The sequence below is a fragment of the Ochotona curzoniae genome, unplaced genomic scaffold (genome assembly GCF_017591425.1).
Source record: "Ochotona curzoniae isolate NIBS_2020 unplaced genomic scaffold, NIBS_Ocur_1.0 contig_2688, whole genome shotgun sequence".
NCBI classification, from domain to species: Eukaryota; Metazoa; Chordata; class Mammalia; order Lagomorpha; family Ochotonidae; genus Ochotona; species Ochotona curzoniae.
This window is the reverse complement of record NW_024465553.1, coordinates 20,775,943-20,802,602: the sequence shown is the minus strand read 5'-3', so window position 1 is coordinate 20,802,602 and position 26,660 is coordinate 20,775,943. Positions and strand designations below refer to the sequence as shown.

Genomic DNA, 26,660 nt, shown 5'->3' with positions numbered 1-26,660 from the left:
GCAGAGAGCTGGGTCAAAGGTGGAGCCGTCAGGACATGAACTGACATCCATACAGAATGCTGGCATGGCCACAGGCAGGGAATTAGCCTGTATGCCACCCTGCCACCCCGATATCTAGTTCCTTTAAAAATATTATTTAGACGATCAAACCACTGCTGGCATCTCATAAGCACTGGTTCAAGTCCTGACTGTTGCACTTCCAGTCCAGCACCTAGGAAAGCAGTGGAAGATAGCCCAAGTGCTTAAGTGTCTACCCCCATGTGGGAGGTTCTGAAGCCCCTATCTTCTAGCTTCAGTCTGGCAGCCTTGTCCATTGCAGCCATGTGGGGAACAAACCAGAGCACGTGCTCTGCCTCTTCTCTCTGTGTAACTCTTTCAAATAAATAAGGCTTCAAAGAAATTACTCTCATCACTTCTTGGCCTTATAACTAAGATCAAATATACAATATATGAATTTTTAAAGATTTTTTTTTTTATCAGAACGATTTACAGAGAGGAGAGACAGTGAAAAAAATCATTCCCTGGGTGGCCACAGCAGCTAGAACTGAGCCGATCTTAAGCCAGGAGCCAGGAACTTCCTCCGGGTCTCTCATATGAGTGCGGGGTCACAAGGCTTTGGGCCATCTGCTACTGCTTTCCCAGGCCACAAGCAGGGAGCTAGATGGGAAGCAGGGCTGCCGGTATTAGAACTGGCGCCCATATGGGGATCCCGGAGCATTCAAAGCGATGATTTATCCACTAAGCAGTTGCACCAGGCCCCAAATATATTTTTTATCACTTCACGGGTCAATGTAAGTTTTTAGAACTTTCTTTATTATTTATTTATTTATTTTTAAAGATTTATTAATTTTTATTGGAAAGGTGCATATACAAAGAGGAGAGACAGAAGAAGATCTTCTGTCTGAAGATTCACTCCCCAAGTGGCTGCAACAGCTGCTGCTGAGCCAATCCGAAGCCAGGAGCCTCCTCCCGGTCTCCCACGCAGGTGCAGGGTCCCAAAGTCTTGGGCCATCCTCGACTACTTTCCCAGGCCACAGGCAGGGAGCTGGATGGGAAACAGGGCCGCCAGGATTAGAACCAGAGCCCATATGGGATCCTAGCACGTTCAAGACAAGGACCTTAACGCTACACTTTGCGCAGGGCCCTAGAGCTTTTTTCTTTCCTTTTCTTTTTTTAAAGGGAGAGCACAATCCCATGAATTGCCTGAATGTCCATAGCGGTCAGAAGCCAGGGGCTTGGGAGTTCAGTGTGGGGTAGGATCTGCCACCTCCTAGGGGCTGAAATGGTTAATTCATTAATAGGAAGCTGAGATCTGGAGCCAGAGGTGGATTGAACCCGTGCAACCCAAGGTGGCACATAGGATAAACAAACACCCTCTCTGCATATTCTTTTCTTAAATTATAATTAGACATCTTAGTCTACTTTTTTAATGGTAAAAGTTGAAATTAGCTGCATGGTGATTAGCTTATGAGGTGATTTTAAGCTCCGTGAGAGCAGCTACTGTATCTTGATTGCTAACTGCATCTCAGGCACTTGGCCTAGAACCTGGCGCACAGGGAATGCTTGTCAGATAGAGCGTACATGGATTCATGCCTGAGACATCTGCATTAATGTGCTGTGGACTCCATCGCAAGAAGAATGCCGGGAAAACCTGTTCAGCTGGCCCTCCAAGTTTGTTTTAAATAGCAAATGTGATAAATGTGGTTCATAATAGAATATTATTATATATCTAAAAATTACAAGGGAATAAATATTATATATTCCTACCACAAAAATGGTACGTAATTTGGGGTGATAGATCTGTTGCTTAGGTTGATTTAATTGTGTTTGTAAATCATATTTTGTATGTCTCCATAAATACTCATATATATATTCATACACACACACACAATTATAAGTTGCCAGTTTATACTAAAATTTCTTAAGGCAAATGTGTCCATTACTATTATTTTCCAGGCCTATCTGGAACCTTCTTGTCAACAAGTACGATAAAATCACTCTGAATGCAAAACAGCTTCACGTGTCCGAACAGTTCTAGGTGTGAATAGTCAGTGTTGCATGGGGACTTCTTTCCTGAGGCTGACCTGACTCCGTTTTTTCGTTCTCTCTTTTAATTCACAGAGCAGTAAAGAAGCCTTGTCAGAGGTCAATGCCACTGGAGTAGCCATGCTTTTCTCTGCCGGGACCTTTCTTTACGTGGCCACAGTACATGTCCTCCCTGAAGTGGGCGGAATGGGGCACAGCCACAAACCGGACACCGCGGGAGGGCGAGGCCTGAGTCGCCTGGAGGTGGCAGCCCTGGTTCTAGGTTGTCTCATCCCACTCATCCTGTCAATAGGACACCAGCACTAGATGTTCAGGCTCCAGCCCCACACTGTGGCTGTCCTCCAGTGAGAACAGGCGGCTCGTGAGAGCTTCTCACTTCCTCAGTCTCTTGTCTGGCCTTGCCCATCTCCACCTGTATTCCTAGAGTCTGGAGGGAGGTGAGATGAAAACCTGGAGAAATGGGAATGCTTTTAGAGTAGAAGCAACACATTACAATTAGATATAGACATTCCATTGTGTTGTCTTTGGATTCTGAATTTCGATGTTTCTATTAACCCTATTCTCAGGGAAGATGGAATTTAGTTTTAAAGAAAAGTGGAGACCTTCATACTCACAATGAAATAGTAATTGTGAAGGTACAATGTTCTGTAACGGATCTAAAGTCTTTCTTGTTGGTTTCAAGGCTCTGGTGCCTATTCATCCATGTGTGATATGGTTCTCACCATGTAGGCCTGAAGCTTTAGCGTCTGGGCCATTGCCTTGAGAGAAGGTCTTAGCACCCAGTCTCTTAGAGATGAGGGTGACTGCGGTCCATTGGGGAATTGATGCAAGTCACCGAAGGTGACTTTATACTTGGAAGAGCTGTGCCTGGAAAGGCATGTCAGCAGAGACTTAGACACTCATTCTGCACGTGCCTCTCGCAGTACAGTCTGCCATCCCTCGTGGGTGGAGCTGGCTGCTGAAGAGGTGACCAGGCCTTTGGAGCATTGCTTGTCATGTTCTCTGTTGCAGAACACCTGGCCCTAGCACATTGTTCAGAGGAGCTGAGTTCAGCTAAGGTCAGGTCTATGCTTTCCTTTGAGAACAATTAAAACACAATTTATCTTTGGAAATGAAGGGATACTAAATTTTAAGTGAATTTGAGTAATTATTGACATCTTTGTAGTAACCTTTTAAAAATAAGACTACCAAAACCTGTGAAATTTTTGTTGTTGTTGTTTCTTATATGTGTTTTTCTCTCTGGCTAAACACTTGGTCAGCTTGGGGTGCTGTGTATCTTTTCACAGGAGGCCCTGACTGAAACAGTAAGGAAGGTCTGTCGGTGTCACACCTGGGCAGTGTTTGCCTGTCGGTTGAAAGCTTATTGAAATCATGTCTGTCTCTTCATCTCTTCCCTGCTTTTCTTCTCCTGTTTCCCTCTGGGCTCCCTCCCCACCACCTGCTGCTCACTGCTGATGGCGATGTCCATCCTTGCGTGAGATGAATCCTCGCGAGGACAACCACTTACTGAACTGTGATGGTGATGCTAACAGTGTCTGTCCTTCACGGAAGTCACCTTTGTGTCAAGTGCAGTTTGTTAAGTCCTTGAAATACCACCCCCTCGTGTGAGTGACTCCATCACCTTCAGACAACTGAGATAGCAGAAAGTGTTTAATAAACTAGGGGAATTTTTTTCATATTTGCCAAAATTTGCATAAGCCCTGTTTTGTCAAATAAGTGTATAATAATGTATTATTAATTTATTTTGATTTTCTGTACCATTTCAAAACACATTAAGAGGGAACAAAGACTGATTTGTTCAGGGTAGTGAGTTTAGTCATTTGTAAAAATGTTTTATAAAAAAAATGAGGCAGAAGCCAGCATGCCGTGGTTGCTTTTTTTTTTTTTTTTTTTTTTTTTTTTGTTCTTTTCTAGATTTGTCACTACTGGGTCAGCAGCTGTGGAAGTAAACTTGCAGACCCTCTGCTGGCTGCAATGGAGAAAGCAGCAAAAAAAAAAAAAATGTAGTCTTTCTATATAGTGGCTGGCAACCATTGCACAACATTTTAAAATAAAGAGGGACAGAAAGATTTTAGAGTCTGGCTTGGTTTGGATAGTAGTATTTTCTATAATATTGATGTGTGCAATGGGCAGAAGTTTGTGTCTGCTGGCCAAAGTCTCTTTCAGCAGTGCCTTGCCATCCTGCTTTAAAAAATTGGCTTGAATATCTCATAAGGATTGAACCATTCAACTTCCAAGTTTGCCTTCCCCCATGGACCTCACTGTTAACAAACCTTTCCAGACCTGTCAGCTCTCAGAAGCAATGGGCTTTCCCAGATTGCACAGCTGCTGCTTAGGGAGGTGCTTGTTCCTCTCCTGGGCAGCAGGCAGAAATAGCCATACACACCTTCCAGGGCTCCCAGGCAGCCAGGGGAGCCAGCAGCCCATGCAGAGGGAGGCTTGTTCCTGCCGTGGGCAGTATCCCACGAGAGGCCATACTAGTGCTCCCTCTGGCACATTTTGGTTCCGTTCCTCGTGTTTAAAACTGCCTCCTGAGATGTGGATGCCTTACTGCTCTGACACGTTGGAAGACACTGGTGAAACTGGAATTGCTGCCATGATTACAGATGGAATGATTGGCTACCAAAGAGGTGAGGTCAGTGGTGGGAGAGTATGGTCCTGCCTCAGAACCAAAGCGAATATCTAATTGCATTTCAGCTCCCTCCTCCCAGTGGAGATAGACTTCAGGTTCCAAGTGTCCTCCTAGAGGCAAGTGAAGTAGAACAACACTAACCCGCTCCCCTTCCCGACTCTCAGTTGCCATTTCACCAAAACGGTGATGTGCCAGATTGGATTCAGTTTTCTGTGTTTTGGGCAAAGGAACTACACCAGTACATACTGTTGGAAATGGAACTAATCAAAAAGCCTGTGTGTTCTGTCCACCTGCCCTGCCCCACTTCATCTTTTTATTTCAAAATAGCTGAGCTGCCTTTGTTGGAGTGTTTTAGCTCATTAGAAAAAAAGAAAGGGAGTGGCTGTTTTGAAGTGTCATTTCTTTGTAGAAAGGGGGAAAGTGTGATTTCTTTTTTGTAGCAGCCGATTTCTTGGTGTTTACCTAATTTTTCAAGAATTAGAACTAGGAGGACACACCAGCGCTGCAGGGTGTTACGTCCCTGGTACGCAGTAGCTGGGTTCTGAACCTGGGAAATTTATGTCAACAGCACAAGCCTCCTCCCAGCCCAGAATGTTCTGCCTTTCGGATCCCTTGGACTGAGAGTAAAGACCAGATCCACCCCTGCCCCTGCTGCAGTGCAAGGTTAGAGCCCTCCATGGATGTTCTGTGGGGGACGCATCCTTGGGTTGGAAACTCCCTGCTTGCTACAGAGTGGCCCCCAACACCCACTGTTGGAGCTGCTGTGATTTGAAGCCTCGGGACGTAACCTGTGTGAGCTGGAGACACCTCAGTTCACCGTGGGAGACCTGAAGATCAGTGGCTTATGAGAAAGGATGAGACGGCCATCAATAGATCTAACACAGTTGCTGAACACGGGAGCCTGGCCTTGACCTTTCAGCATCTTCCTGCAAGTTGGAGTCTCCTGGGAGATTAGGAACACACTACAATTGCCTTGGCTCGGTGGCCTGGGCAGTAGTTTTAAATGTCCCTTTTTCTGGATCCTTTGTAAACATGAAATCATTCCATGGATGGCTGCCTTATGATTTTGTCTCTTTCCACTTTAATTGTGAATGGTTAAATAATTGTTTCCTGATTTGTTTTATGATATTAAATTTTTATTAGTGCACATCTTATGTGAGTGGCTTATTGCAGTCCTCCTGACAGCTTGTTTGAAGACCAAACCAGACCTACACTGGGGCATCATGAAAGGTAACAGAGCTGTGAAAGACACTGGAAAGGTGTTCCTACAACACACACGTCCTTTAGGGAAGGAAGGGAAGACTGAGTGCAAGGTAGCATCTTATCTACAGAAAACATGGAGTCACTGTTTGGGGTTTTGCCTTACCATTTTTTAAAAAAGATTAATTGGAAGACAAAAAGATCTCCCATTTGCTAGTTCACGCCATAAATAGCTGCAACTGTCAGGGCTGGGCCAGAGTAAGGCCAGGAGCCAAGACCTCCATCTGCGTCTCCATGTCCGGCAGGGACCACCTGCCGTATCCCAGGCACATTAGCAGGACGCTTTATTGCAAGCACAGAGTAGCTGGGACTTGAACCAGGCAGTCTGACTTAGCAGAAGGGGTCCCGGGTGGCAGCTTAACATGCTGTGCTGCCTTACCTTGGTTAGCAAGTACTGTTCATGAAAGCATCTCCCAGGAAAGATAAGCAGGCAACATGCCAGCCGAGGCAGATTCACCTGGAAAGGCATAGTATGTCTGTATGGATGCTGTTAGCAGCCAACCCTGGACGTAGAGATTTAAATAGAAGTAAAACGTGGATTTGGCCAATGTTTTCTCTCCTGTGGACTTTAATGCTGGGTCCCTTTCCCTTTTTACTTTAATATAATAAATGCTAGATCTGGCCATGTGTCATTGAGACCTCTGCTTTGTGCCAGTTTTCTGTATGTAACACACATACTACAGCTGGTTACTGGAAAAGCACTCTTCGTGAAGGAAACCAGCAAAGGAGATGTGTTAATGTGGAATTCCTGTGATTTCTGAGTTCAAATCCCAGCTCCTGTTTCAATTCCAGCTTCCTGCTAATATACCTACTAGGGAGCAGGTGAGGACCAGTTGGCTCCTGCCGCCCTCCCGGGGTACGCCAGCGGGCTCCTGCTTCTGGCTTCGTCCTGACCCAGCTGCTGTAGGCATTTGTGGGGTGAACCAGGGAATCTCCCAAGATCCTTGTCTTTCAAACAAAATGGAAATTTTTTTTTCTAATTTAGTAGTGGTGGAAGGACTTGACTAAAATACCCAGCCATTCTTTTTATCTGTGTGTGTGTGTGTGTATGTATGTTTGTTTTTACAAATGAGCTACTTCGTAGCATGGTATTTTATAATCTACGAAGTCAGCAGCCATGTATCTGGATTGCTGTTCCCCCAGCCTCCTCGCCTCCAGGTCTGGAGCCAAGGTCTGCTTGCATCAGGCCGACAGTGGCCACCTACTTGAGCGGTCTGCACCCTCGGGCTCCTTATGCTCTTCTGATTCTTTTTTCTGTAGTGTTGATACTTTTTTTTTCCCCTAGAGGAGGGAATTTTATTGAAAGATAGTGTGATGTGGAGAGACAGAAATCTTCCATCCACTGATTCACTCCCCAAATGTCTGCGTCTGTCAGCTAGGACAGGCCAAAGCCAGGAGCTAGGAACTCTGTCCTTGTGTCCTAGCAGGAACCTAGTATGTGAACCATCATCTGCTCCCTCCCGGCCATGCTGTCAGCAAGCTGGAGCAGAGCTGCAGGGAAGCCAGCTTCTGACATGGGATGTGGCTGTCCCAAGCAGTGGCTTGGCTTGTCCCACCGCACCAGTCCCGTTGGATCAACTTTCATATTCTTACTTTTTCAGTCTTTCTCCCCCTCCAGGGTATCACCTCCAGGCTCTCCGTAAACTGTGGTTGAATGAATTGGTCTACCTTGAGGGAACACTACCTTGAGGGAACCCCACCATTTCCATGTCGTCTTTCCTCAGCTGCAGGCCTGAACCCCGATAGAAAGCGCTGCCGACCTCATGTTGCTTTGCCTCTGCCTCCCAATTGGAGAGGTCTGTTTGCAAGTTAGCAACAGAAAAATCAGGCACAGGGCCTGGCGCCGTGGCCTAGCAGCTAAAACCCTCACCTTGAACGCTCCGGGTTCTAATCCCGGCAGCTCCGCTTCCCACCCAGCTCCTGCTTATGGCCTGGGAAAGCAGTTGAGGATGGCTCAAAAACTTGGGACCCTGCACCCGCATGGGAAATCCGGAAGAGGCTCCTGGCTCCCGGCTTCAAATCAGCACAGCACCGGCCATTGTGCTCACTTGGGGAGTGACTCATTGGAGTGAAGATCTTCCTCTCTATCTCTCCTCCTCTCTGTATATCTGACTTTGTAATAAAAATAAATCTTTTTTAAAAAAATCATCAAGAAGTCGAGGGAGATGTTGCTATGGTGCAGTGGCTTAGTTGTCTACTTGCGATGCTGGCAGCCCATGTTGGGGCACCAGGTCAGGCCGCCGCCGCTCTGCTGCTGCAGCTGCTTGTTACTGCACCTAGGAAAGCAGAGGGGGATGACTTCCCCATCCAAGTGGGAGATCAGGATGGAGTTGTGATGTCTGCCCTTGGCGTCACCCAGGCACAGCCATCTGGGGAGTGAGTGTCCAGGTGGGAAGTTCACTGGGTTCCTAATCCAGTGTCAACAGTCTTCAGCCATGTTTCATGGATTCTGGGATTGGAAGACTTGGATCCCATTTCTGGGGGAGCTGCTGATTGCCGCAGAGTTAGCACTGCCCAGCTTTTTAAATAGAAATTGAGAAACTTTGTGTGGGTGTTGTAGGGGAGGGGTGGCCGTGGGTGGGAGGAAGCATTTGACGACGCTGGGTTGATAGAAGCCCTTCTAAGGGTGCTAAGTCACTGCTACTGTGCCTTGTGACACAGGAATTCGGCACTTAGGGAGAACACAGTGGGCAAAGCATTACGAAGCAAGTCAGCTCCGGGCCCTGCAGGTGTGGTCAGGGGCTGTGAGACCCGAGCCTAGCCAGCAGAGGACGCAGTTAGGAGGTGGGCAGGAAATCCTTCAGGGGTGAGGCCTGATGGCTACCAAGAACATGTGCCTAGGAGGTGCTGCTGGCTGGAGGAGGAAAAGGCACATGTGGGAGTTTGTGCTGCTTCAAAACTCAACAGCAAATTGGATCTAGACATGGTCTTTATAATTCTGACTGCTGCTCTGAGCAATGAGCTGTGGTCCTGGCTGGCCTGACTGCAGCTGTCCTCCAGTACAGTAGTCAGCAGGCTCCAAGTGATAATGTCTCTAGGGACGCCTCTGACCCCCACAAGGTGGAGCTGGCTTGTGGTAGGTCCAGGTTCTCTCCAGTGCAGAAAAGAATTCGGGTTAACAGGGTAAGATTTATTAGCCAGGTGAAGTCCACACTCAGTGTAGGCAGGGCTGGAGAGCAGGCTGCTTCCTGTGAAGTGACAGGTCACCCCTTTATGTGATCTGGAGATGGGGAGGTGGGAAGGGTGGTGCTTTGGGTGGAGATTTCCAGCAATTTGGTGACTTCTCATTTTCCTTCCTTTTAGGAAGTGTCAGAAGTAACCTGGCATCAGGTGCATGCTGGGAGCAAGAGTGTCAGCCATGGTTATTATTTTGCGGTGATGATATTACAATGGGATGTAGTTCATCACAGAATGTGTTAGGCCACCGTTGTTGGAGATTTTTTGTAGCTGATGCTGCCTGCTCACACCCCCCCCTGCCCCCCGCAGCTTTGCTACAATAGCAATTTTAGGTTGAAAAAGTGACAGAGGGAGACAGAGAAAACCTACATCCACTGGTTCACCCCTCAAATGGCTGCAACACCTGGCCTGGGCCAGACAGAAACCAGGAACCTCAATTATGTTCTCTCTGTCCCTTTTTCCATCCTGTTCAGGATTTGGAAAAACCAGGAGTGTGTGTGTGTGTGTGTGTGTGTGTGTGTGTGTGTGTGTGTGTGTGTGTGTCAGGTGGGGGGGAACAAGACAAAATAAACAAAAACATGCTGTTGGGTCTAGAAGAAACATCCCAAGATGACAGGTAAGGTAACCTGTCTGAGACCTTTTCACTGAGCACAGCCTCTGTACTGACCCCATAAATGTACACTTCTTTTCTGCACGAGGGACCAACACCCCGGCTCTCTTAGTGGCTGCCATGAAAGGATGTGTGACGCTGGAACAATGAATGGCTATGGGCTTGCTGGCCAGAATTCACCTCTATCCCTCACCCCAAATCAAACACTACTTGCTGCCAGAAACAAAATGAATGTTTTCATGCACACATCACCCACAGGAGGGAGCTCTTGAGTCTTCAGCGTTTCCTAGCCTTGTGCAGCCCAGGGCAAATTCCCTTGGACACCTAGAGCTCACAGTAGTGCCATGAAGTAACTGGTGGCTGGAAGGCCAGGAAGGCCCTCCTGTGAGCAGGAGAGGAGGGGAAGGGGTCTCGGGGGTGAGCAGCTGGGCAGTGAGAGGACAGGAACCTAGCAAAAGGTTGATCCTACTGCTGACAGCAAAACCTACAAGGGGCCTTTTAAAAGTTCATGGAAAATGCAAATTACAAAAAGACTAGGCATGGATTTTTTTTTTTCTAATTGCAGTAAAATCTCTTAATTCCCTTATTCCATCAACTTTTGAAATCCCCTTGTACCCAGTCTAGTGCAAGGGAAACCAAATTGACATCTTGCTCTTGGTGCTTTGTTGAGTTTCTCATTGCTGTAATGATGCATAGGCAGGCCAGCATTTTAAAGGTTTGTTTAACTCACAGTTTGGGAGTTGGCCCCGCAAGAACCCCACTCCCCTGCCCTTGACTGTCGCTTCATGGCCAGTGATGATAGCAGGAGCATCACCCTACAGGAAACCACACAGTACTGGCTCAATGTCACAAGATCCTTAGGAATCCTACTTTGATAATGCTTTTGAATGACCCGAGGACCTCCTTCGAGGCTCACCTTGTGGAGGTCCTCGCCCCCACCCATGGAGAGCCAAACCTCTGACACAGGCACCCCTGGGGGACACACCACACACAGCGGCGGCTGCCACAGCGGCTCCAGCCAGGCCTGACTGCTCTCTCTCCTGGTTCCAGATAAGACCAGGCAGCCCTGACGCACTTGATCAGGTCAGGGGCTAGGCTGGCACTTGGCTTGTTTTGTCTTCAGCAGAACTATCAGCTAAACAGCCAGCACTCCCGCCAACTGGGGAAGCACAAGTGGGCTTCTTGCAGGGCTGACCTGACCTGGCAGCTCCAGACTGGTTCATGCAGGGGGACAGAAGGCACACAAGTGTCCAAAGCTCCATCAGACTCACACTGCTGACCTCAAATGGCTGCAAGTGGCAGAGCCTTCACCTGTCAGCTAAAGTCTTGGCATGCAGAGGGGGCAGGCAAGGATTGGATCCTTTCTGGTTTTTTTTTAAGTTTTACTTGTTTTAATTGTTATTAACATTGTATTATGTGGTACAGTTTTATAGGCACTGGGATTCCCCCAGGATCCTTTCTGTTAATCAGAGAAAAACCTGCACCCAATTCTGCTCTGAGAGCCCCAGGGCCTTCCCAGGGCTCTCTCAGCCCTGGGAAAGGACTTCTGGATGATGCCAGGCAGCCTGCCTGTCTCCGGTGCTCCCCTCTGGTCTCTGCTCTTGGCTAGTTACCACAAGCAGCCCAGGCCACCACTGACCTGATTCAGCAGAAAAGGAATGAATTTATTGAAATGAATGGTGGGGGGAGGGTGGCATAGAGAGCCTGGGCTACAAGGACGCTTCCAAGAACAAAGCCCTAAAGCACGCTTTGGAGGAGGTGGCCTTAGTGGAAAGCTACGGCTGTCCCCAGGCTGCCTGGAGCCCATCTCCCTGCCACTGTGCTGCAGCCAGAGTCTGCACTGCTCCTGCACTGAGAATGCAACCTGCAGCTACCCCCGAGGTCCAGAGCAGGGCACCGCCTTCCATGAAGGGCACCTGCTTGCATTTACACTTGCCTCACATTTGTCACAACTCCCTGTCCTGTCCCCCTGCCCACGATGAGCACCCTCCACCCCTCAGGTTTCTTGAGACCAAGAGATGCTCAGAAATAGGAAGGTGTATCAAGCCTTTCTAGATGCTAGCCAGAAAAGGGGCAAGACAGCACCCAGATGTCTGTCCCCATAAACCCAGGGCATCTGCATCAGGTCACACGGGGGAAGGAAACACGGTTGCTTACGCTGGCGGTATAACACGGGGTGAGGACAGCCCTGCGTCCGGAGGACAGTCCCTAGAAGGACATGTATGCTGGTGGCCTTGCTAGGACAGGGACAAGGACGGATGTGGCGGCTGCCTTGGTGTCTGCACACATTTCGCAAATGTGAGATACTTCTTTGTGTGTGGGCAGCAGCTGTCAATGGATTCAGTCCTCTTCTCTGCCTCTTCATCACGTGGCAGAATTTAAGAAAAACAAAAGCCTTATTTAAAAAATTTATTTGAGAGGTAGAGACAGTGAGAGACAGAGACCATCTAGGTCACTCCCCAGATGCCAACAACAGCCAGGCCAGGGGCCAGGCAGTCTAGGTCTCCCCGCAGGGGGCAGGAACTCAGTCCCTGGGGCCATACCCTGCTCCCTCCTGGGGCACGCCTTAGCAGGAAGCTGGAGTCCAGAGCACAGCTGGGACTTGAGCACAGACACTGGAGACAGGATTTATTAACCTGCAAGGTCAAAAACCTTTCCCCCCTCCTGCTCCCCACCCGGCTTGGCAACCCAAATTTCTCTCATCATTCCTAACATGGATTTTAGCTTCCATCTTGGAAAAACAAAGATTGCCCCAAAGTGGGAAGCTTCCTAAGCATTTGAACATATGTCAAACATAGGCACAAACATGAAATATCCCCTTGGAACCCACCCCTGGGTGCTCACCATCATTATCTTCCAGCTCGTTTCCTCCCACTTGGAGTCCAGTGTCCAGCTGCGTCCTGGGGTGTACTGCAGAGAACCCCCAGCCGCGAGAGACCCACCCCCCCCAAGGCAGGTAGCCCCTCTGGATGGAGACTCAGGAAGCCCCCCTGGAAGGTCCCCCTTCTTAACTATATTCCTTAACTACATTAAAAGTAACTCCTGAGGCAGAAACTCCTGAGGGCGGGTAAGAGATAAGAAAGAGCCAGGCAGGTAAGACAACAGGTATACCCCATCCGTTTGCTCCAACCATGTATTTTTCACAGACATTTTGAAAAACCCTTGTCTGGGTGGTTTGTGAAATATTTTCGCACCAAAATAGAACTCACTTTTTATCTATTTCCCACGAACTTTCTGGAGAAAAAAGTGAATGCCTCACTGGGGCAAGTGAATTAAGTGTCGTGGACTGCTCAGAGCTGTGTTTAAGCTCTCTCTCCAGATCGCCCGCCAGTGGCAGCCCCATGGGCACGCGTGAGCCCTGGCTCCCTCCTTTGGAATAAGGTGGCTGGGGCGTGCTAGCTGTCCGGGCGGTCTCCTGCCTCAGGAACCCAGTGCTTCCACCTGCCGAGAGGGCAGGGACCGGCAGAGCCCGACCTGGATGCGGGGAGCGGAAGCGGCAGGGCACCGAACGCAGGGAACACGACCCAGGAGCACAGAGAATAAATCAGAACACGAGCCGCAGTGACAGTTCCAGATTGGCAGCGAGTGCCAAATGCCGACACAGACCGTCCAGTTCCGGGAAGAGAAATCCAATCCCGACTAGGCGGCTGCGCGAGGCGAAACCCGCGGGAGGAGCGGGGCGGGGCGGCTTCCCTGACCGAACCTCTCCTTGGGGCGGGCCTGTGGGCACTTACCCAAGTCTAACCAAGCCCCTGGCCCCAGCCCATCACCAAACACATGCATCCTCCGACGACCCACTCCCCGCCCCACCTAGGCTCCGCACCACCACAGAGAACCTGGGGTGGGGCAAAGACCCCTGAAGTTGGGGACAGCGAGGTCTGTGGGCAAATTCCCGGGCCCGGGGGAGGGAGGACCCGCCAGGACCTTCCGGGCGCACGGAGCCCAGCTCCGCAGCCGGCGCCCGTCCTGATTGGCGCTCCAAGCCTGCCTCCCTCCGGCTCACCTGCCACTCCCAGCCAATCGGGGCCACCAGAATTGGGGCTGTGGGGCGGTGGGGCGAGGGGGGAGGGTGGGGGAGGGAGTAGGCGGGGGTTGGGGGGCGGGGGGAAGATGCTGCCGCCCGAGGCTGAGCCACCCTCCCGCCCAGTTCCCGCCGGGCCCGCCGCAATCCCGAACCTGAGTAGGAGTCGCGGGTTGCGCGCCCCGCTCGCCCTAGCGCGCATTCGCTTCCCCTTCGCGTTTGGATGCGGCAGCTCCCGGCTGGGGCCAGCGGGGCCACGACTCACTGGGACGCATCCCCGACGGTGCCCCGAGACCCCAGCAGGAGCCACTTGTCCACGGCCACCAGCCGCCCGCCCTGTCCCTGTCGGCCTCAGTGGAGGGCCAGGCTGGGCCGAGGGCAGCCCCGCCGAGGCAATATGTTCACGTCCAAGTCCAACTCGGTGTCGCCGTCGCCGTCCCTGGAGCAGGCCGACTCCGACGCGCTAGATATCAGCACCAAAGTGCAGCTCTACGGGGTGCTGTGGAAACGGCCCTTCGGGAGGTCCTCGGCCAAGTGGTCCCGGCGGTGAGTGTGCGTCTTCCGGCCCGAGAAAACCACCGGGAGGGCCCCCCCCCGTGGCTGAGGACGCCCCCCAGCCTCTGCTTCCCCACTACCACGCTGTGACCTTGACCTGCCCCGTTTCCACTCTGCGAAGTCTGTCCCTGGTTCTTAAGCTGGGGTTGAGGGACATCCAGGCGCGAGGGCTGGGAGGCGTGGGGTGGGCCGCTGGCCTGGAGAATGGGCCTGGGTCCCGCAGCGGGCCACGCGCTGGTGGGCTGAAGAGATGCGGATGACTGTGACTAGGGCCCGGCTGGGCCAGGTTGGAAACAACAATCTCCCGTGGAGGGTCAAACCCATCTTCCAGTCAGAGATGGTCTCCTCCCGGGACACCGGTGCCAGCTCCCTCCCCTGATGCGCGGGAGGGGCTTCCCGCCCACTCCCAACCCTGGGCCGGCTTCTTTAGCAAGGCTGCTATCTCTGCCGCTGAAATCAACAATAAATAAATAAACACAAATAAGCAAATAAGCATCTGTAATTACATGTAATTATATGTGATTACATGCAATTATTTGTAATTCATGTGTATAATTATTGACTTGCTTGTGTTATTTGAAAAGCATAGAGAGAGATCTTCCATCTGTCTGCTGGTTCACTTCCCAAATGCCCCCCAACAGCTGGCTGAGGCAAGTTGAAGCCATGAGCCAGGATTGTCATCCAGGTCTCCCACATAGGTGGCAGGGCCCCAGGTCCTGGAGCCACCACCTGCTGCTTCCTAGGGTGCACACACATTCGTGGGGAGCTGGAGCTGGGATTGGAACCCAGACGCTCCAAGTAGCTTCTTAACCGCTGTGTGGATATTTGTGATGTGGACCAGGTGGAGCGCTGCTGGGAGCGGCGGGGAGGGAACAAGCAACCAGTCAGGCAGGGGTGGATCCTTTGAAGGGACTGCTCTGCCCCCACCTTGTCCTTAAACACCAGCTTCCTGGTCCCCAACTCTGAGGAGATTCCCAAGCAGCCAGTAGTCCGCTTTGCCCTTACAAATGGGGCTGCGAGGTATGGATAACGGGGAACTTGTGTGCCCTCTGGAACTGGACTCTGGCTCACCCAGGAAATCAGGGGTTCATCTGGATGTCCCGAATCCCCCGCCCCACAGCACGAGTGTGGTCCTGCGCAGGGGCGGGAGGGGCGGGGTTCTGAGGCTCACGGGGGAGTAGGAGTGGTTAGCTCTGGTGCTCTGCCTTGATGAATAATTAAATATTTCTGTGAGACCGCAGAACAAATGGAGCTTTGGAGTGCCTTTCAGATTTTACACAGCTGGGTGCGTGCATGTGCTGTGGTTACTTCTGACAGCCTTCTCCCTGGGATTTAATGGGATACAGGCCCCTTGAGGTCCCCCACAGCTAAGCTTAGCTCTGATCTTTCCAGCAAAGGCTGGGGCAGTGGGAAGAGTGTGTGACAGGCATCCAGGCACTGCTCATGGAGCTGGAGCCTCCACTGAGGGGCCAGCCTGTCTCTAGCAGGGCGGCACTGGGAAGGCAGCCTGGAGATCCCGGGAGCTCTAGCAGGAGACTCCTCTGCATCCCACTCCCTACTTCCTCTGCCTCTGCTACCCCGGGCAGCCAGTACTTCTGCTCTGTGGGGTCTGGCATGAGCCTGAACCCTCTCATCCATCATTCTTCATACCAGGCATTTTCACTTGATTGCAGCCCCCAGGAAATGCCAAGTCCATGACTTGCCCTTCCCCCCTAAGCTATCCCTCCTGCCTTCCCTCACCACGCAGGTACTGGGTGGATTTCTGGCCCCATTACCCGCACTTGGATCCAAGGCTGGGAAGTGTCGGCGTAACCCTCCCAGCTGAAGACACACCCAAGGTGAAGGTGGGGGAGACTGGAGAGCTTTAGGGTCCCCTCCTATTTCTGGAATCACCCCAGAAACCATCCAGGGCCAACAAATATACTTGCTCCTCAAATATAGCTCTGAGCCCAGTCTCCCAGCTCCCTGTGTTCCATCTCTTATAGCTACTCGACAGCTACCATCCTTGTTCCCAGGGGCTCAGGAAAGAGGTGACATCCCTCATGGCCACTGTAGGTCTGTGTCCCTGTCGCCATGTCTGGGAAAACACACAGACACACACTGCCCCTCTTAGCCTTGGGTCGTCTACAGAGCCACCCAGGGAGGCTCTGGAGAGTGGGTGGGTGGGGGAGACATGAGGCTCAGAGCAAACCCTCTTGCTTTCCAGCAGAACCCCCTGGACTCCCATTTCCATTTGTGAAAGGGAGTGTCTGAACCTGAACTGGTCAGCAGCCACAGGAAAGCTTGGGGACAGGGCAGCGGAGGCCGGCTGTTGCAGAGTCTTGCCATTAGGGCGATCGATGCCTGGCTGGGGTGGCCCAGGGGAGGGGGTCTGTAGAGGCTCGGTGCTGCATAAACAGCCAGTGGCAGGATGGAACCGGCTGCAGCCAGCTGGGTTCCAGAAAACCTCTTCCCCTGTGGGTCAGTCTTAGTGCCTCTGCCTCCAGCTCCCCCCAGTCCCACCCCTCAATGCCTTCCCGGGCCAGAGCTCTCAATAGGCGGAATCTGTTACCCACAGCAACCAAAAGCCTTGATTAGCAGAGGTGAGTGGACTGGGAAGAGGCGTGCAGAGGGTGAGGCTGATGGCTGAGGCTGATGGCTCTCCTCCGCCATGGCGCTGCAGGTGCTAAGTCCCAGCTCAACCCATTCTGAGAAAGGGGCCGCGTGGCCCCAAATCTCAAACCTGTACGGACTGAGGCTCTTTGCAGATGGCTGTCACCAAGCCAAAAATGTTTAGCGGGAGGACTTTCTTCTCAGAGTGGTTTAGGGCCAAGGTTTTATCTTAGGCTGTTGACACTACTTCCTGCCTTTGACCAGGTCCATTCTTGGCTGTTGCAAGCCTTTAGGGTATGAATCAATGCGAGGAAGATTTTTCTTCATCTTTGTCTTTCTGTATTTCAGATAAGCTCAAAATAAATAACTTAAAAAAATAAGCGATGTCTTTTTGGCGCCAGCACCTTGGTATAGCCTACTAAACCTCAGCCTGGGGCACTGGCAGCCCACATGGATGCCAGTTCGTATCCTGGCTGCTCCATTTCCCATTCAGCCCCCTGTCAGGGAAAGCAGTGGGGGATGGCTCAAATCCTTGGACTCCTGCACATGCATGGGAAACCCCTGGCTTCAGATTGGCCGGGTCTTTGTGGCTGTTTGGGGAAGTGAACCGGCAGGTGGAAGATCTCTGTCTCTCCCTCTCTTTGAAACGCTACCTTTCGGATATAAATTAAACAAAAATAAATAAATAAAACAAAACTTTTTAAAAATAAATAAAAAGTAAACCATGTCTTTTGAGAACATCTGTGGGCATGGGGGAAAGTTCTAGGTCAGCTGCATGACCAGGGTGGATCAGATGTGGCTTTTCAGCGGATAGTTCCAGAAAGGCCTAGAGGGTATCACCAGGTAGTGGACATCAGGTTGTGCCGCTGCCAGCGCTCCAGCTCTGTCAGTCGGCACTTCTGTGCTTTTTGCCGTATGATTTGGACAATCGTGCTGAAAACACCTCAAGCACCCTTGAATTTGATCTTATCTGTAAGCACGGGTGTCTCCCAGGTAGCTTTCCTGGTGCCAGACAAACAGCCTGAGCCAGGAAGAGCCAACCAGGCCACCCAGATGGGACAAAAAAAGACACACAGTGAGGCTCCAGGGACACAGTGGGCTCTTGTTTCTGCTTTCCTCCTGTCACTCCTGAAAAGGACATATCTGATAAGCTGGCCTTCCTGGTGCCAGCCCCACACTCCTGTTCACCACCCACTTCCCTGAGGGGCCTGGGAGGCTGGGTGCTGGGCCTCTTCTGGAAGTTTGTGCCTGGAGAGAGAGAGGCCCAGGCTGCATGTCCCGTGGAAAGCTCAGACATCCACTGTATTCTTACTACCCACACAAAACGAGGTAAACGAAGCGTCCAGACCCACTCTGCTGTCCTGAGGAAGTTGCATGGTTTCTGCTGGCCCCAGGAGGTCCTGAACCCCGACCCCTCCTGTGTGTCTTTGTCTTCCATGCGGGTGGACCTTGTTACACAACCCCAGGTCAGGACTCAACATATTGCTCGCCTCCAGGGAGAGAACACAGAGGTGCCATTAAATGAAAGCGGCTCGGCTCTGTGTGCACGAACACGCTCAAATTGAGTCTTAGCTCCCTGGTTTCTCGAGCTGTTCGGACCCCGGACATGATGGCGTCTTTGGGGCCCAGACTCTTACCTCTTCTCCAGGATCTCCCCTCCTCAGCACCCCCTTCCCTCCTGCTTCCCTCTGTCCTCAGGAGTTTTCTTCAAATTCAAATCTCTCTCCCTCTTTTATCTCAAGCCCTCCTGCAGCTCCTGCTCCCAGACTTGACATTTGCATCTGGCAGCACTGAAGGCCTTTCTCCAGGCCCCATGCGATGGCCTAGTGGCTGAAGGCTTCACCTTGCATGTGCTGGGATCCCATTACAGCGTCGGTTCATGTCCCAGCTGCTCTACTTCCCATCAAGCTCCCTGTTTGTGGCTTGGGAGGGCAATGGAAGATGACCCAAGGCCTTGGTAGCCTGTGTCCACATGGGAGATCTGGAGGAAGCTCCTTGCTCCTGGCTTCGGATCAGCTCAGCTCTGGCTGTTGCAGCCACTTGGGCAGTGAATCTCTGTGTCTCTTCTCTCTGTGTATCTGCCTTTCCAGTGAAAATAGAGAAATCTTTTGTTTTAACTTTTTTTAAAAAAAATTATTTAATTTTATTGGAAAGGAGATATACAGAGAGGAGGAGAGACAGAGAGGAAGATCTTCCATCTGATGGTCCACTCCCCGAGTGAGCGCAACGGCTGGAGCTGAGCCAATCCGAAGCCAGGAGCAAGGAACTCTTTCAGGTCTCCCACGTAGGTGAGGGTCCCAAGGCTTTGGGCCGTCCTTGACTGCTTTCCCAAGCCATAAGGAGGGAGCTGGATGGGAAGTGGAGCAGCCAGGATACAAAATGGTGCCCATTGCCCATATGGGATCCCAGTGCGTACAAGGCAAGGACTTTAACCACTAGGCTACTGTGCTGGGTCCATACATAAATTTTTTAATAGGATACATACAACAGTAGTAGAGAAACCTGTTGGCACCTGGGGGTCCTTATTTGGGTGCTTAGGTCTTGTTGGAGAGCACTTATGATCATCCTGTCACTCAAGTAGAAGTCTTCACCATGGTGTCAGACTGTTCACCTTGTCCTTGTCTAATTATTCAACAAGACCTGCTGATTTTATTTCTCAGTAGCTCTGATTTTCCCATTTGTTTTGCATGGACCCCTCAAGACCCTCCTTCCTCTGTCTAATATGATTGACCTTCACAAGTGTCCTGCTGAAAACCCACCAAGGGCTCCCCAACTGTTCCTTCCTGCACAGGCCTGGTCTCCTTGCAAGGACGGACCTCCCTTTGCCCTGCTCAGGTCCCACTTTTCTCTCTGGCCTTAACCCACCCCTCCTGCCCGCTCTCCCTGCCTATGGATCAACCCTTTTGCACTTGTCAGCAGTGAACCTGCCATGTTTCCATAACCTTGGACATGCTGTTCTTTGCATGTGCTGTTCCCATTGTCTGGAACATGTCTGTCCCCTTCTCTTCCTCCCAAACTCCCAAGATACTCCTATTCGTTCTTCCAAACACTGTTTTAACATCACCTCCTGTCAAGAATGTCTTCAGCTAATCTCTAAACCACTCATTTCTCCCTGTCTGCTTCTTCTGGCTCCTCACACAAACCTCTCTCATACCTTCAGATGCTTAACAGCATTGGCTTGCATGCCCAGCAGGGCCCAGCCATGCTGTAGGGTGCTCTGCAATGTTGCCCCAATCCTGGCACTTTCCAGTTATCCTAGCTCCTCTGTTTACCAACTGTGCAATCTGGGACATGTTACTTAACTTCTCTCCGCCCCATTTCCTCATCTGCCTCCTCTGAGGAGTGAATGAATTCAGTCCTGTTGGAGTTAGTCTGGTGGTCCAGGGACTTAAGCCAACACTTGTGATGCCAGCATTGCATTTCCAAGTGCTGGTTCAAGAGCCAGCAACTCTACTTCTAATCCAACTTCCTGTTGATGTGCCTGGGAAGGTAGCACAAGATGGCCCAAGGACTTGGGCTTCTGCCACCTACATGGGAGACCAGGATGGAATTCCTGGCTCCTGGCTTCAACTGTTGCCATTTGGGGAGTGAACCAGTGGACGGAAAATTCTCATTCTCTCTCTCTTGCTCTCACTCTCACTCTCATTGTTGTTCATTCTTTCAGATGAATAAATATCTGGTTTTTTTTTTTTCAATGTCATTCCTATAATACTGCCTGGCACAAAGCAACAGCTTGGTAAAATAGCTATTTGTTACATTATTGATGCCTGCCTTTTCCCTCCTACATTCAGTTATAAGCACCCTGAAGGTAAACCACTAAATGCCAGGGTCTGGCATTACATGTGGCTGGCTATACCAGGTGATACAGCAGTCACCTACAAAGACAAGCTCTGGGAAGACAAGTCCTTCCAGGTCATGGGAGGAGGAGGGACCAACACAGCTGAGAACTTGGACTTTATCTATGGAGATCTCCGAGTTCCACATTTGCGCTTAACAAGTGCTTACGGTAGTGCCTCAGTTTCCTCACCAGATAAAGCTTCCACACTTGATCTCTGAGAGTTGTGAGGAACTGAAACAAGATGATGTCAATAAAACACTTAGGAAAGCGAATGTCTTGGCACTTTGCAAGGGGCCCTTTAAGCTAGAGGTGAAAATATGTGGATAGCAGGAGCCCAAGCACTGGGCCATCTTCTGCTACCCTTTCAGATGCATTAGCAGGGGTCTGGAGTAGCTGGGACTGGAACCTTTCTATGGGATGCTGCTGTTACTGGCAGCAGCTTCACCCACTGCACCACAGCAGTGGCCATGAAGTACTATTCTTTGAGACCAGGAGAGGAGTCAGCCAGCACTGGTGATCGACCTCTGACATGAACGTCACATTTTCTTCCCAGGTGTCAGCCTCTAGCCACTGGCTCTTCTCTTGATCTCTGATGACACACGGCAGGGAGCTCATATGGAAACCGCCTCTCCTGCCCTGCCATGATGGCCCCAATGATCTGTTCTCACAGCAGCCAGGAGGGGTGAGCCTTCTGCTGGGCAACATGGGCCATGCTCTTCATGCCCTCAGACCTTTGTGGCTGCCTCTCTAACTCAGAGCCAACCAGCAGCATGACTCTGAGCAAGAGCTGGCACCTTTCTGCTATATTTTGCCCTGGTAAAATGCAAAGAGCACTTAAGTCAACTGGGAGTATCAAATGCACTTAGCTGCACAAATGCAGCCACTGCTTGGGTGGAGGAATGGCTTGCGGGCAGGAATGGCTTGCGAGCCGGGCTGTTGCTTTGTTGTGTGATCTATGCTGCCAGTCTTGCAGTTGCTCTCGGAGCCAGGCACACTTCTCTCCCAGGACCTTTGCATCTGTAGCTCTTCTGCCTGGACCACCACCACTCGCTCAAGGCCATCTTCTTAATTAGGCTGTCCCTGGCCATGCTGTCTGATACCTTATCACTCCCAGTCCCCTCCCACCCCCCCCCAACTCCTGCTTTATTCTCTTCCATGGCATTTATGAGCATCTGCTCATACATTCACTATCTAACCCCTAATTCTCCCACCAGCTTTGTGGAAAAGGCCGTTTTCTCTCTTACCCACACCAGCGTGTCAGGCACCTGGTAGAGAGGGAGTTCCTGCTGACTTGTAGGCTCAGTAAGGTAGTTGTCACTACAACTCTCAAAGACATAGGCCATAGGTGGCCCACATCAGTGACCCTGTCCTTTTTTTTTTTTTTCAAGGCATAGTTACAAGCCTGGCACGATGACTCAGTGACTAAGTGGCTACTCCTTGCGTTGCATGCACTTAGATCCCATATGGACGTTGGTTTGTATCCCACCTGTTCTGCTTCCCATCCAGCTCCCTGCTTGTGGCATGAGTAAGCAGCAGAGGATGGCCTAAAGCCTTAGGACCCTGTACCATATGGGAGTCCAGGAAGAAATTCCTGGCTCCTGGCTTCAGATAGGCTCAACTCTGGCCTTTGTGGTTACATGGAGAGTACACAAGTGGATGGAAGATATTTCTCTTTGTCTCTCATTCTCTCTATAATTCTGTCTTTCCAATAAAAATGAATAAATCTTCAAAAAAATGGGATGGGGATGGGGAAAGCATAGTTATAGAGAGAAGAAGAAGTGGAAGAAAGAGATCTTCAATCCACTGATTCACTCCCCAGATGTCCAAGCTGGGCCAGTCTGTAGCCAGTAGGTTCTTCTTGGTCTCCCGCGTGGATGAAGAGGCCCAAGCACACGATCCATCTTCTTTTGCTTCCCCAGTTGCATTGGTAGAAGCTGGATTGCAAGTGGTACAGCAGGGTTTGAACCAACACCCAAAGGGGATGCTGTGCCTCAGCCGGCAGCTTTGCATACTATACCGCAGCACTGGCGTCAGTTCCCCTGTCTTACAGAGGCAGGGGGAACACTGGGCAAACCTAAGAGTGCACCTGTGGCTGAAGCTGGAGGAGCCAGGTTCCTCCATGCCTGTGCTCTGTTGAGTGGAGTGGGGCTCCGGAAGCAGTGGGGAGGCAAGAAGGGATGTGTCTGAGGCAGCCGAGGCCACGAGGTACCATTCATGTACATTTCTCACAGTCCTGAGGCTGGGAGGCTGGGATCGGTCTCAGGAGAGCTCTCTTCCTGTCTTACAGATGGCTGCCATCTTGGTATGTCCTCACCTGGCAGAGGGAGAAGGAGAGAGAAACAGAGCAAGCAGAAGGGAGCGGAGGGAAAGGCAGAGACAGAAATGGAGGCCACAGCTTTGCTGAATAAGGGCCCTCCTCTTAGGTCCTCATCCAACATGATCCCTAAAGACCTGGCCTCCAATTCAGTCCCATCTGGGGATGAGGCACAATGCAGTCCACAGCAGGATTTCAGAAGCCATGAGGCAGCAGAGGAGGAGCAGAGGTGGGCCCGAGGGCAGCCTGTCACTCTCATCTCACCCTTTCTCCCTGTCCTGGGGCATCTAGGAAGGGGGCAGAGCGATGAATAAAATTGCATTTGGTTCTAACCATGGCTAGTTAAGGTAGGTGTCATTACCCCCATTCTCTGGGTGGAGAGACTGAGGTGCAGGGTGGTCAGCTGACTGCTCCCCTAAGTCCCACAGCTGGAAATGGAGGGTCTGTCTGGCCCCAAAGCCTGTGCTCTTAATTCTTTGCAGTTCCATAGGACAGGCAGAGGACGCCTACCTTGCACAGCCCTGGTCTCTAGAGACTCTTCAGGAGGGTGTGGCAGTAAGTACCAAGTGCCAAGTACACAGCCAAGTCAGGCTGTGCCGGAGGAGCTCCAGCGGCATGGGGCTGGGCTGGTGCCCAGGGGTGGACCAGATGGAGAGCAGGAGGGAGGCTGTTACAGATGCAGCAGCCCAGTTTCCACGTTCTGGTCCCTGCAGACATTGTGGAGGAGGCAGTGAACCCAGCATATGCTAGGAGCTCAGGCACTCTGGAGGGCAGCGGTAGCCACCCTGGGTGGCCAGGGGACGCCTAGAATGTCACTGCAGCAGGTGGGCTTCAAGTGTTCCCAGGGAGGAGCTGGCATTAGCAGGTTGGGCTCCACAGGGCTGCATTGGGTACATGCCTGAGTGGAGAGGGTCAGCGAAGATGAAGACAATAGGGAGGCGTGAGGCCAAAGCCCAGAGCCGGGAGAGGAGGAGGGCAGCTGGCAGCAGTCCCAGGTTGACAGCTGTGGCCTTGCGAAGGATGGTGTGGGGGTGGAGCCTTCAGGAATTTGCTGACTTCATGACTTTTTCTTTTTTCTTTTAAGATTTATTTCTTGGGGGCCAGCATAGTGGTACGACATGCTAATCCTCTACCCTGTGACGCTGGCATCCCATATGGGTGCCAGTTTGTATTCCAATTATTCCATTTCCAATCTCTGCTTGTGGCCTGGTAAAGCAACAGAGGATGGCCCAAGTCCTTGAGCCCCTGTACCCATGTGGGAGACCTGAAGAAGCTCCTGGGTTCAGATCAGCTCAGCATCTCTTCATTGCTGCCATTTAGGAAATGGACCAGCAAATAGAAGAGAGGTCTCTCTTTCCTTCTCTCTATAAATCTACCTTTTAAATAAAAAATATTACAAAGCATTTATTTCTTGGGCCCAGCACAATAACCCAGTGGTTAAATCCTCAACTTGCATGAGCTAGGATCCAATACGGGTGCTGGTTCAAGGATTGGTTGCTCCACTTCCCTTCTAGCTCCCTGCTTGTGCCGTGGGGAAACAGTCAAGGACGGCCCAAAGCCTTGGGACCCTGCACCGCGTGGGAGGCCCGAAAGAAGCTCCTGGCTTCAAATCAGCTCAGCTCTGGCTGTTGAAAGTGAACCAGTGAATGGAAGATCTTTGTCTTTCTCCTTCTTCCTGTAAATCTGATCTGCCTTTCCAATAAAAATTTAAAAATCTTTAAAAAGTATTTATTTCTTTATTTGAAAGGTAGAGTTACAGAAAAATAGTGAATGAGACAGAGACATGGAGTGATAGAGATCTTCCATCTGCTGGTTCACTCCCCAAGTGACCACAGTGGTCAGAGCTAAGCTAGTTCAAAGCCAGGAGCCAAGAACTTCTTCTGGATCAGCCATATGAGTGCAGGCACCCAAGCACTTGAGCCATCCTCTGCTGCTTTCCCAGACTGTTAGCAGGGAGCTGAATCAGAAATGGTAGAGCCAGGACTCAAACCAGTGCCTATATAGGATGATAACACTTTAAACTACAGCTTTACATGTTGTGTCAGAACTCTGGCCCCTTAGGCCCCAAGAGGGCTGTTTCAACCACTGGTACCCTGGTAAAGGTTTACCAACTAGCTCTTGTTTTTAGAATTTTATTTTCATGATGTAAATCCTTCCACCATGACCAGTAGCAAGTTATGGACACTCTGTCACTGAAGACAGAGCTGTTGGCCACTGTGAGCCTGTCCCAGATGGCTCCAACATACCTTGCTCTGAACCCCTGCTTCCATCCACCCCCCTGACACACACACACACACACACACACACACACACACATGCATACAACAGTTTGCAGGCTCATCACAGTCTGTTGACTTCCCCCGCATCACTGTCATGCTTGCAGGGACCATAGAGGAAGCAGACAGGCATACCAGGTGACCCCAAACTTTGGGACTTGCTTGAAAGCCCAGTGGAACTTTGCCCAGGGGGCCATGTGATGTCTTGCCATAGTCAGCACCAGTCATCAGCCAGGTGTGTGCTGTGTCTGGCTTTGCGCTGGGTGGAGGGTACTCAGTTATTCAAGAGTGAGAGTCCCCAGGGCAGGCCATGTATACCACCTGTTGGCATCAAGGCTGTCAGCTTCCGGACAGCTGCAAAGACTTAAGTTGCAGTGACCTGAGGTTTGGAAAGGGAGTGGTGACACAGTCAGAGACACAAGGAAATTCTGAACTCATCCTGTGTGGGCTTCAGGGCTGCAGCAACCAGTCACAGGGGGCCGGCCTGTGTGACTGCACCTGAATACCCAACTTGGGATCCTGTTTTTTCCGCTCCTCCCTCCACGCTTTCAGGAGACCCTAAGCCGGGAGGTGATAGTTCGAAGGGCTGAGGATGCTCGGGGACAGAACCACCTCTATACAGCTGTGCCAAGGGTGATGCGTCAGGGCAGGGGAAGGAGGTAGCCTGAGCTAGACGGTGGGCCTGGGTCTTCCACTGCACTGCCCTGGTGTGTGAGCATTGCCGGGAAGGATGGCCACAACCAGTGGAGGCCCTTGTGCTGATGTGGGGTGTGAGTTGGTGTGGACAAGCATAAGCCAGCATCCCCATGAGCTCCACTGTGAGTATGGGGCCCCAAGAGTGCTCTTAGCATCTGAAGGACCCTCCCTATTTCCTTGTCCACTGCCTACTGCAGGTTTTTCATCATCAAAGAGAGCTTTCTACTTTACTACTCTGAGAGTGAGAAGAAGAGCTTTGAGACCAATAAGTACTTCAATATTCATCCCAAGGTGAGGGAATCCCTCTCCAGGGCTCCATGGAGAGGGCTAGCAGGGCCATGGAGGGAATGCCAGGAGGCTGCAGGACTGGTGGGGGTGGTGGAGCTGCCTGTTGCTACAGTCTGACTTCTGGCCTATGGCTCTTAGCTAGGGTCTCTGAATGACCCGAGCTGGGCAGGGTGGGGACAGCTTGTTCTGATTCTTCCTCAGGGTGTCATCCCCCTGGGGGGCTGCCTAGTGGAGGCCAAGGAAGAGCCCAGCATGCCCTATGCCATGAAGATCTCCCACCAGGACTTCCATGTAAGTGAAGCTGCCTTCGCTGTCTGGGGCAGCCTGGCCTGGGAGGGGTGGGGTGTCCCAAGCT

At 51.2% G+C, this 26,660-nt stretch overlaps 2 protein-coding genes across 7 annotated transcripts in view; both read left to right on the top strand.

The window, feature by feature from the left end:
• SLC39A9 (solute carrier family 39 member 9) overlaps positions 1-5,822 on the top strand; it is a 33,057-nt gene extending 27,235 nt beyond the window's left edge. For 5 of the 6 annotated variants that reach the window (XM_040975390.1, XM_040975388.1, XM_040975385.1 and 2 more), the window contains one exon: positions 2,122-5,822. In XM_040975390.1, the coding sequence (XP_040831324.1) occupies positions 2,122-2,352 (231 nt within the window). In that variant the 3' untranslated portion in view covers positions 2,353-5,822. The remainder of the gene's footprint in view (positions 1-2,121) is intronic. The other variant, XM_040975387.1, reaches the window with a different exon arrangement.
• Positions 5,823-14,143: 8,321 nt separating this feature from the next.
• Positions 14,144-26,660, top strand: part of PLEKHD1 (pleckstrin homology and coiled-coil domain containing D1) — a 28,204-nt gene continuing 15,687 nt past the window's right edge. The window contains exons 1-3 of the mRNA XM_040975713.1: positions 14,144-14,292; positions 26,215-26,308; positions 26,507-26,596. Coding sequence (XP_040831647.1) covers positions 14,144-14,292; positions 26,215-26,308; positions 26,507-26,596 — 333 coding nt within the window. The remainder of the gene's footprint in view (positions 14,293-26,214; positions 26,309-26,506; positions 26,597-26,660) is intronic.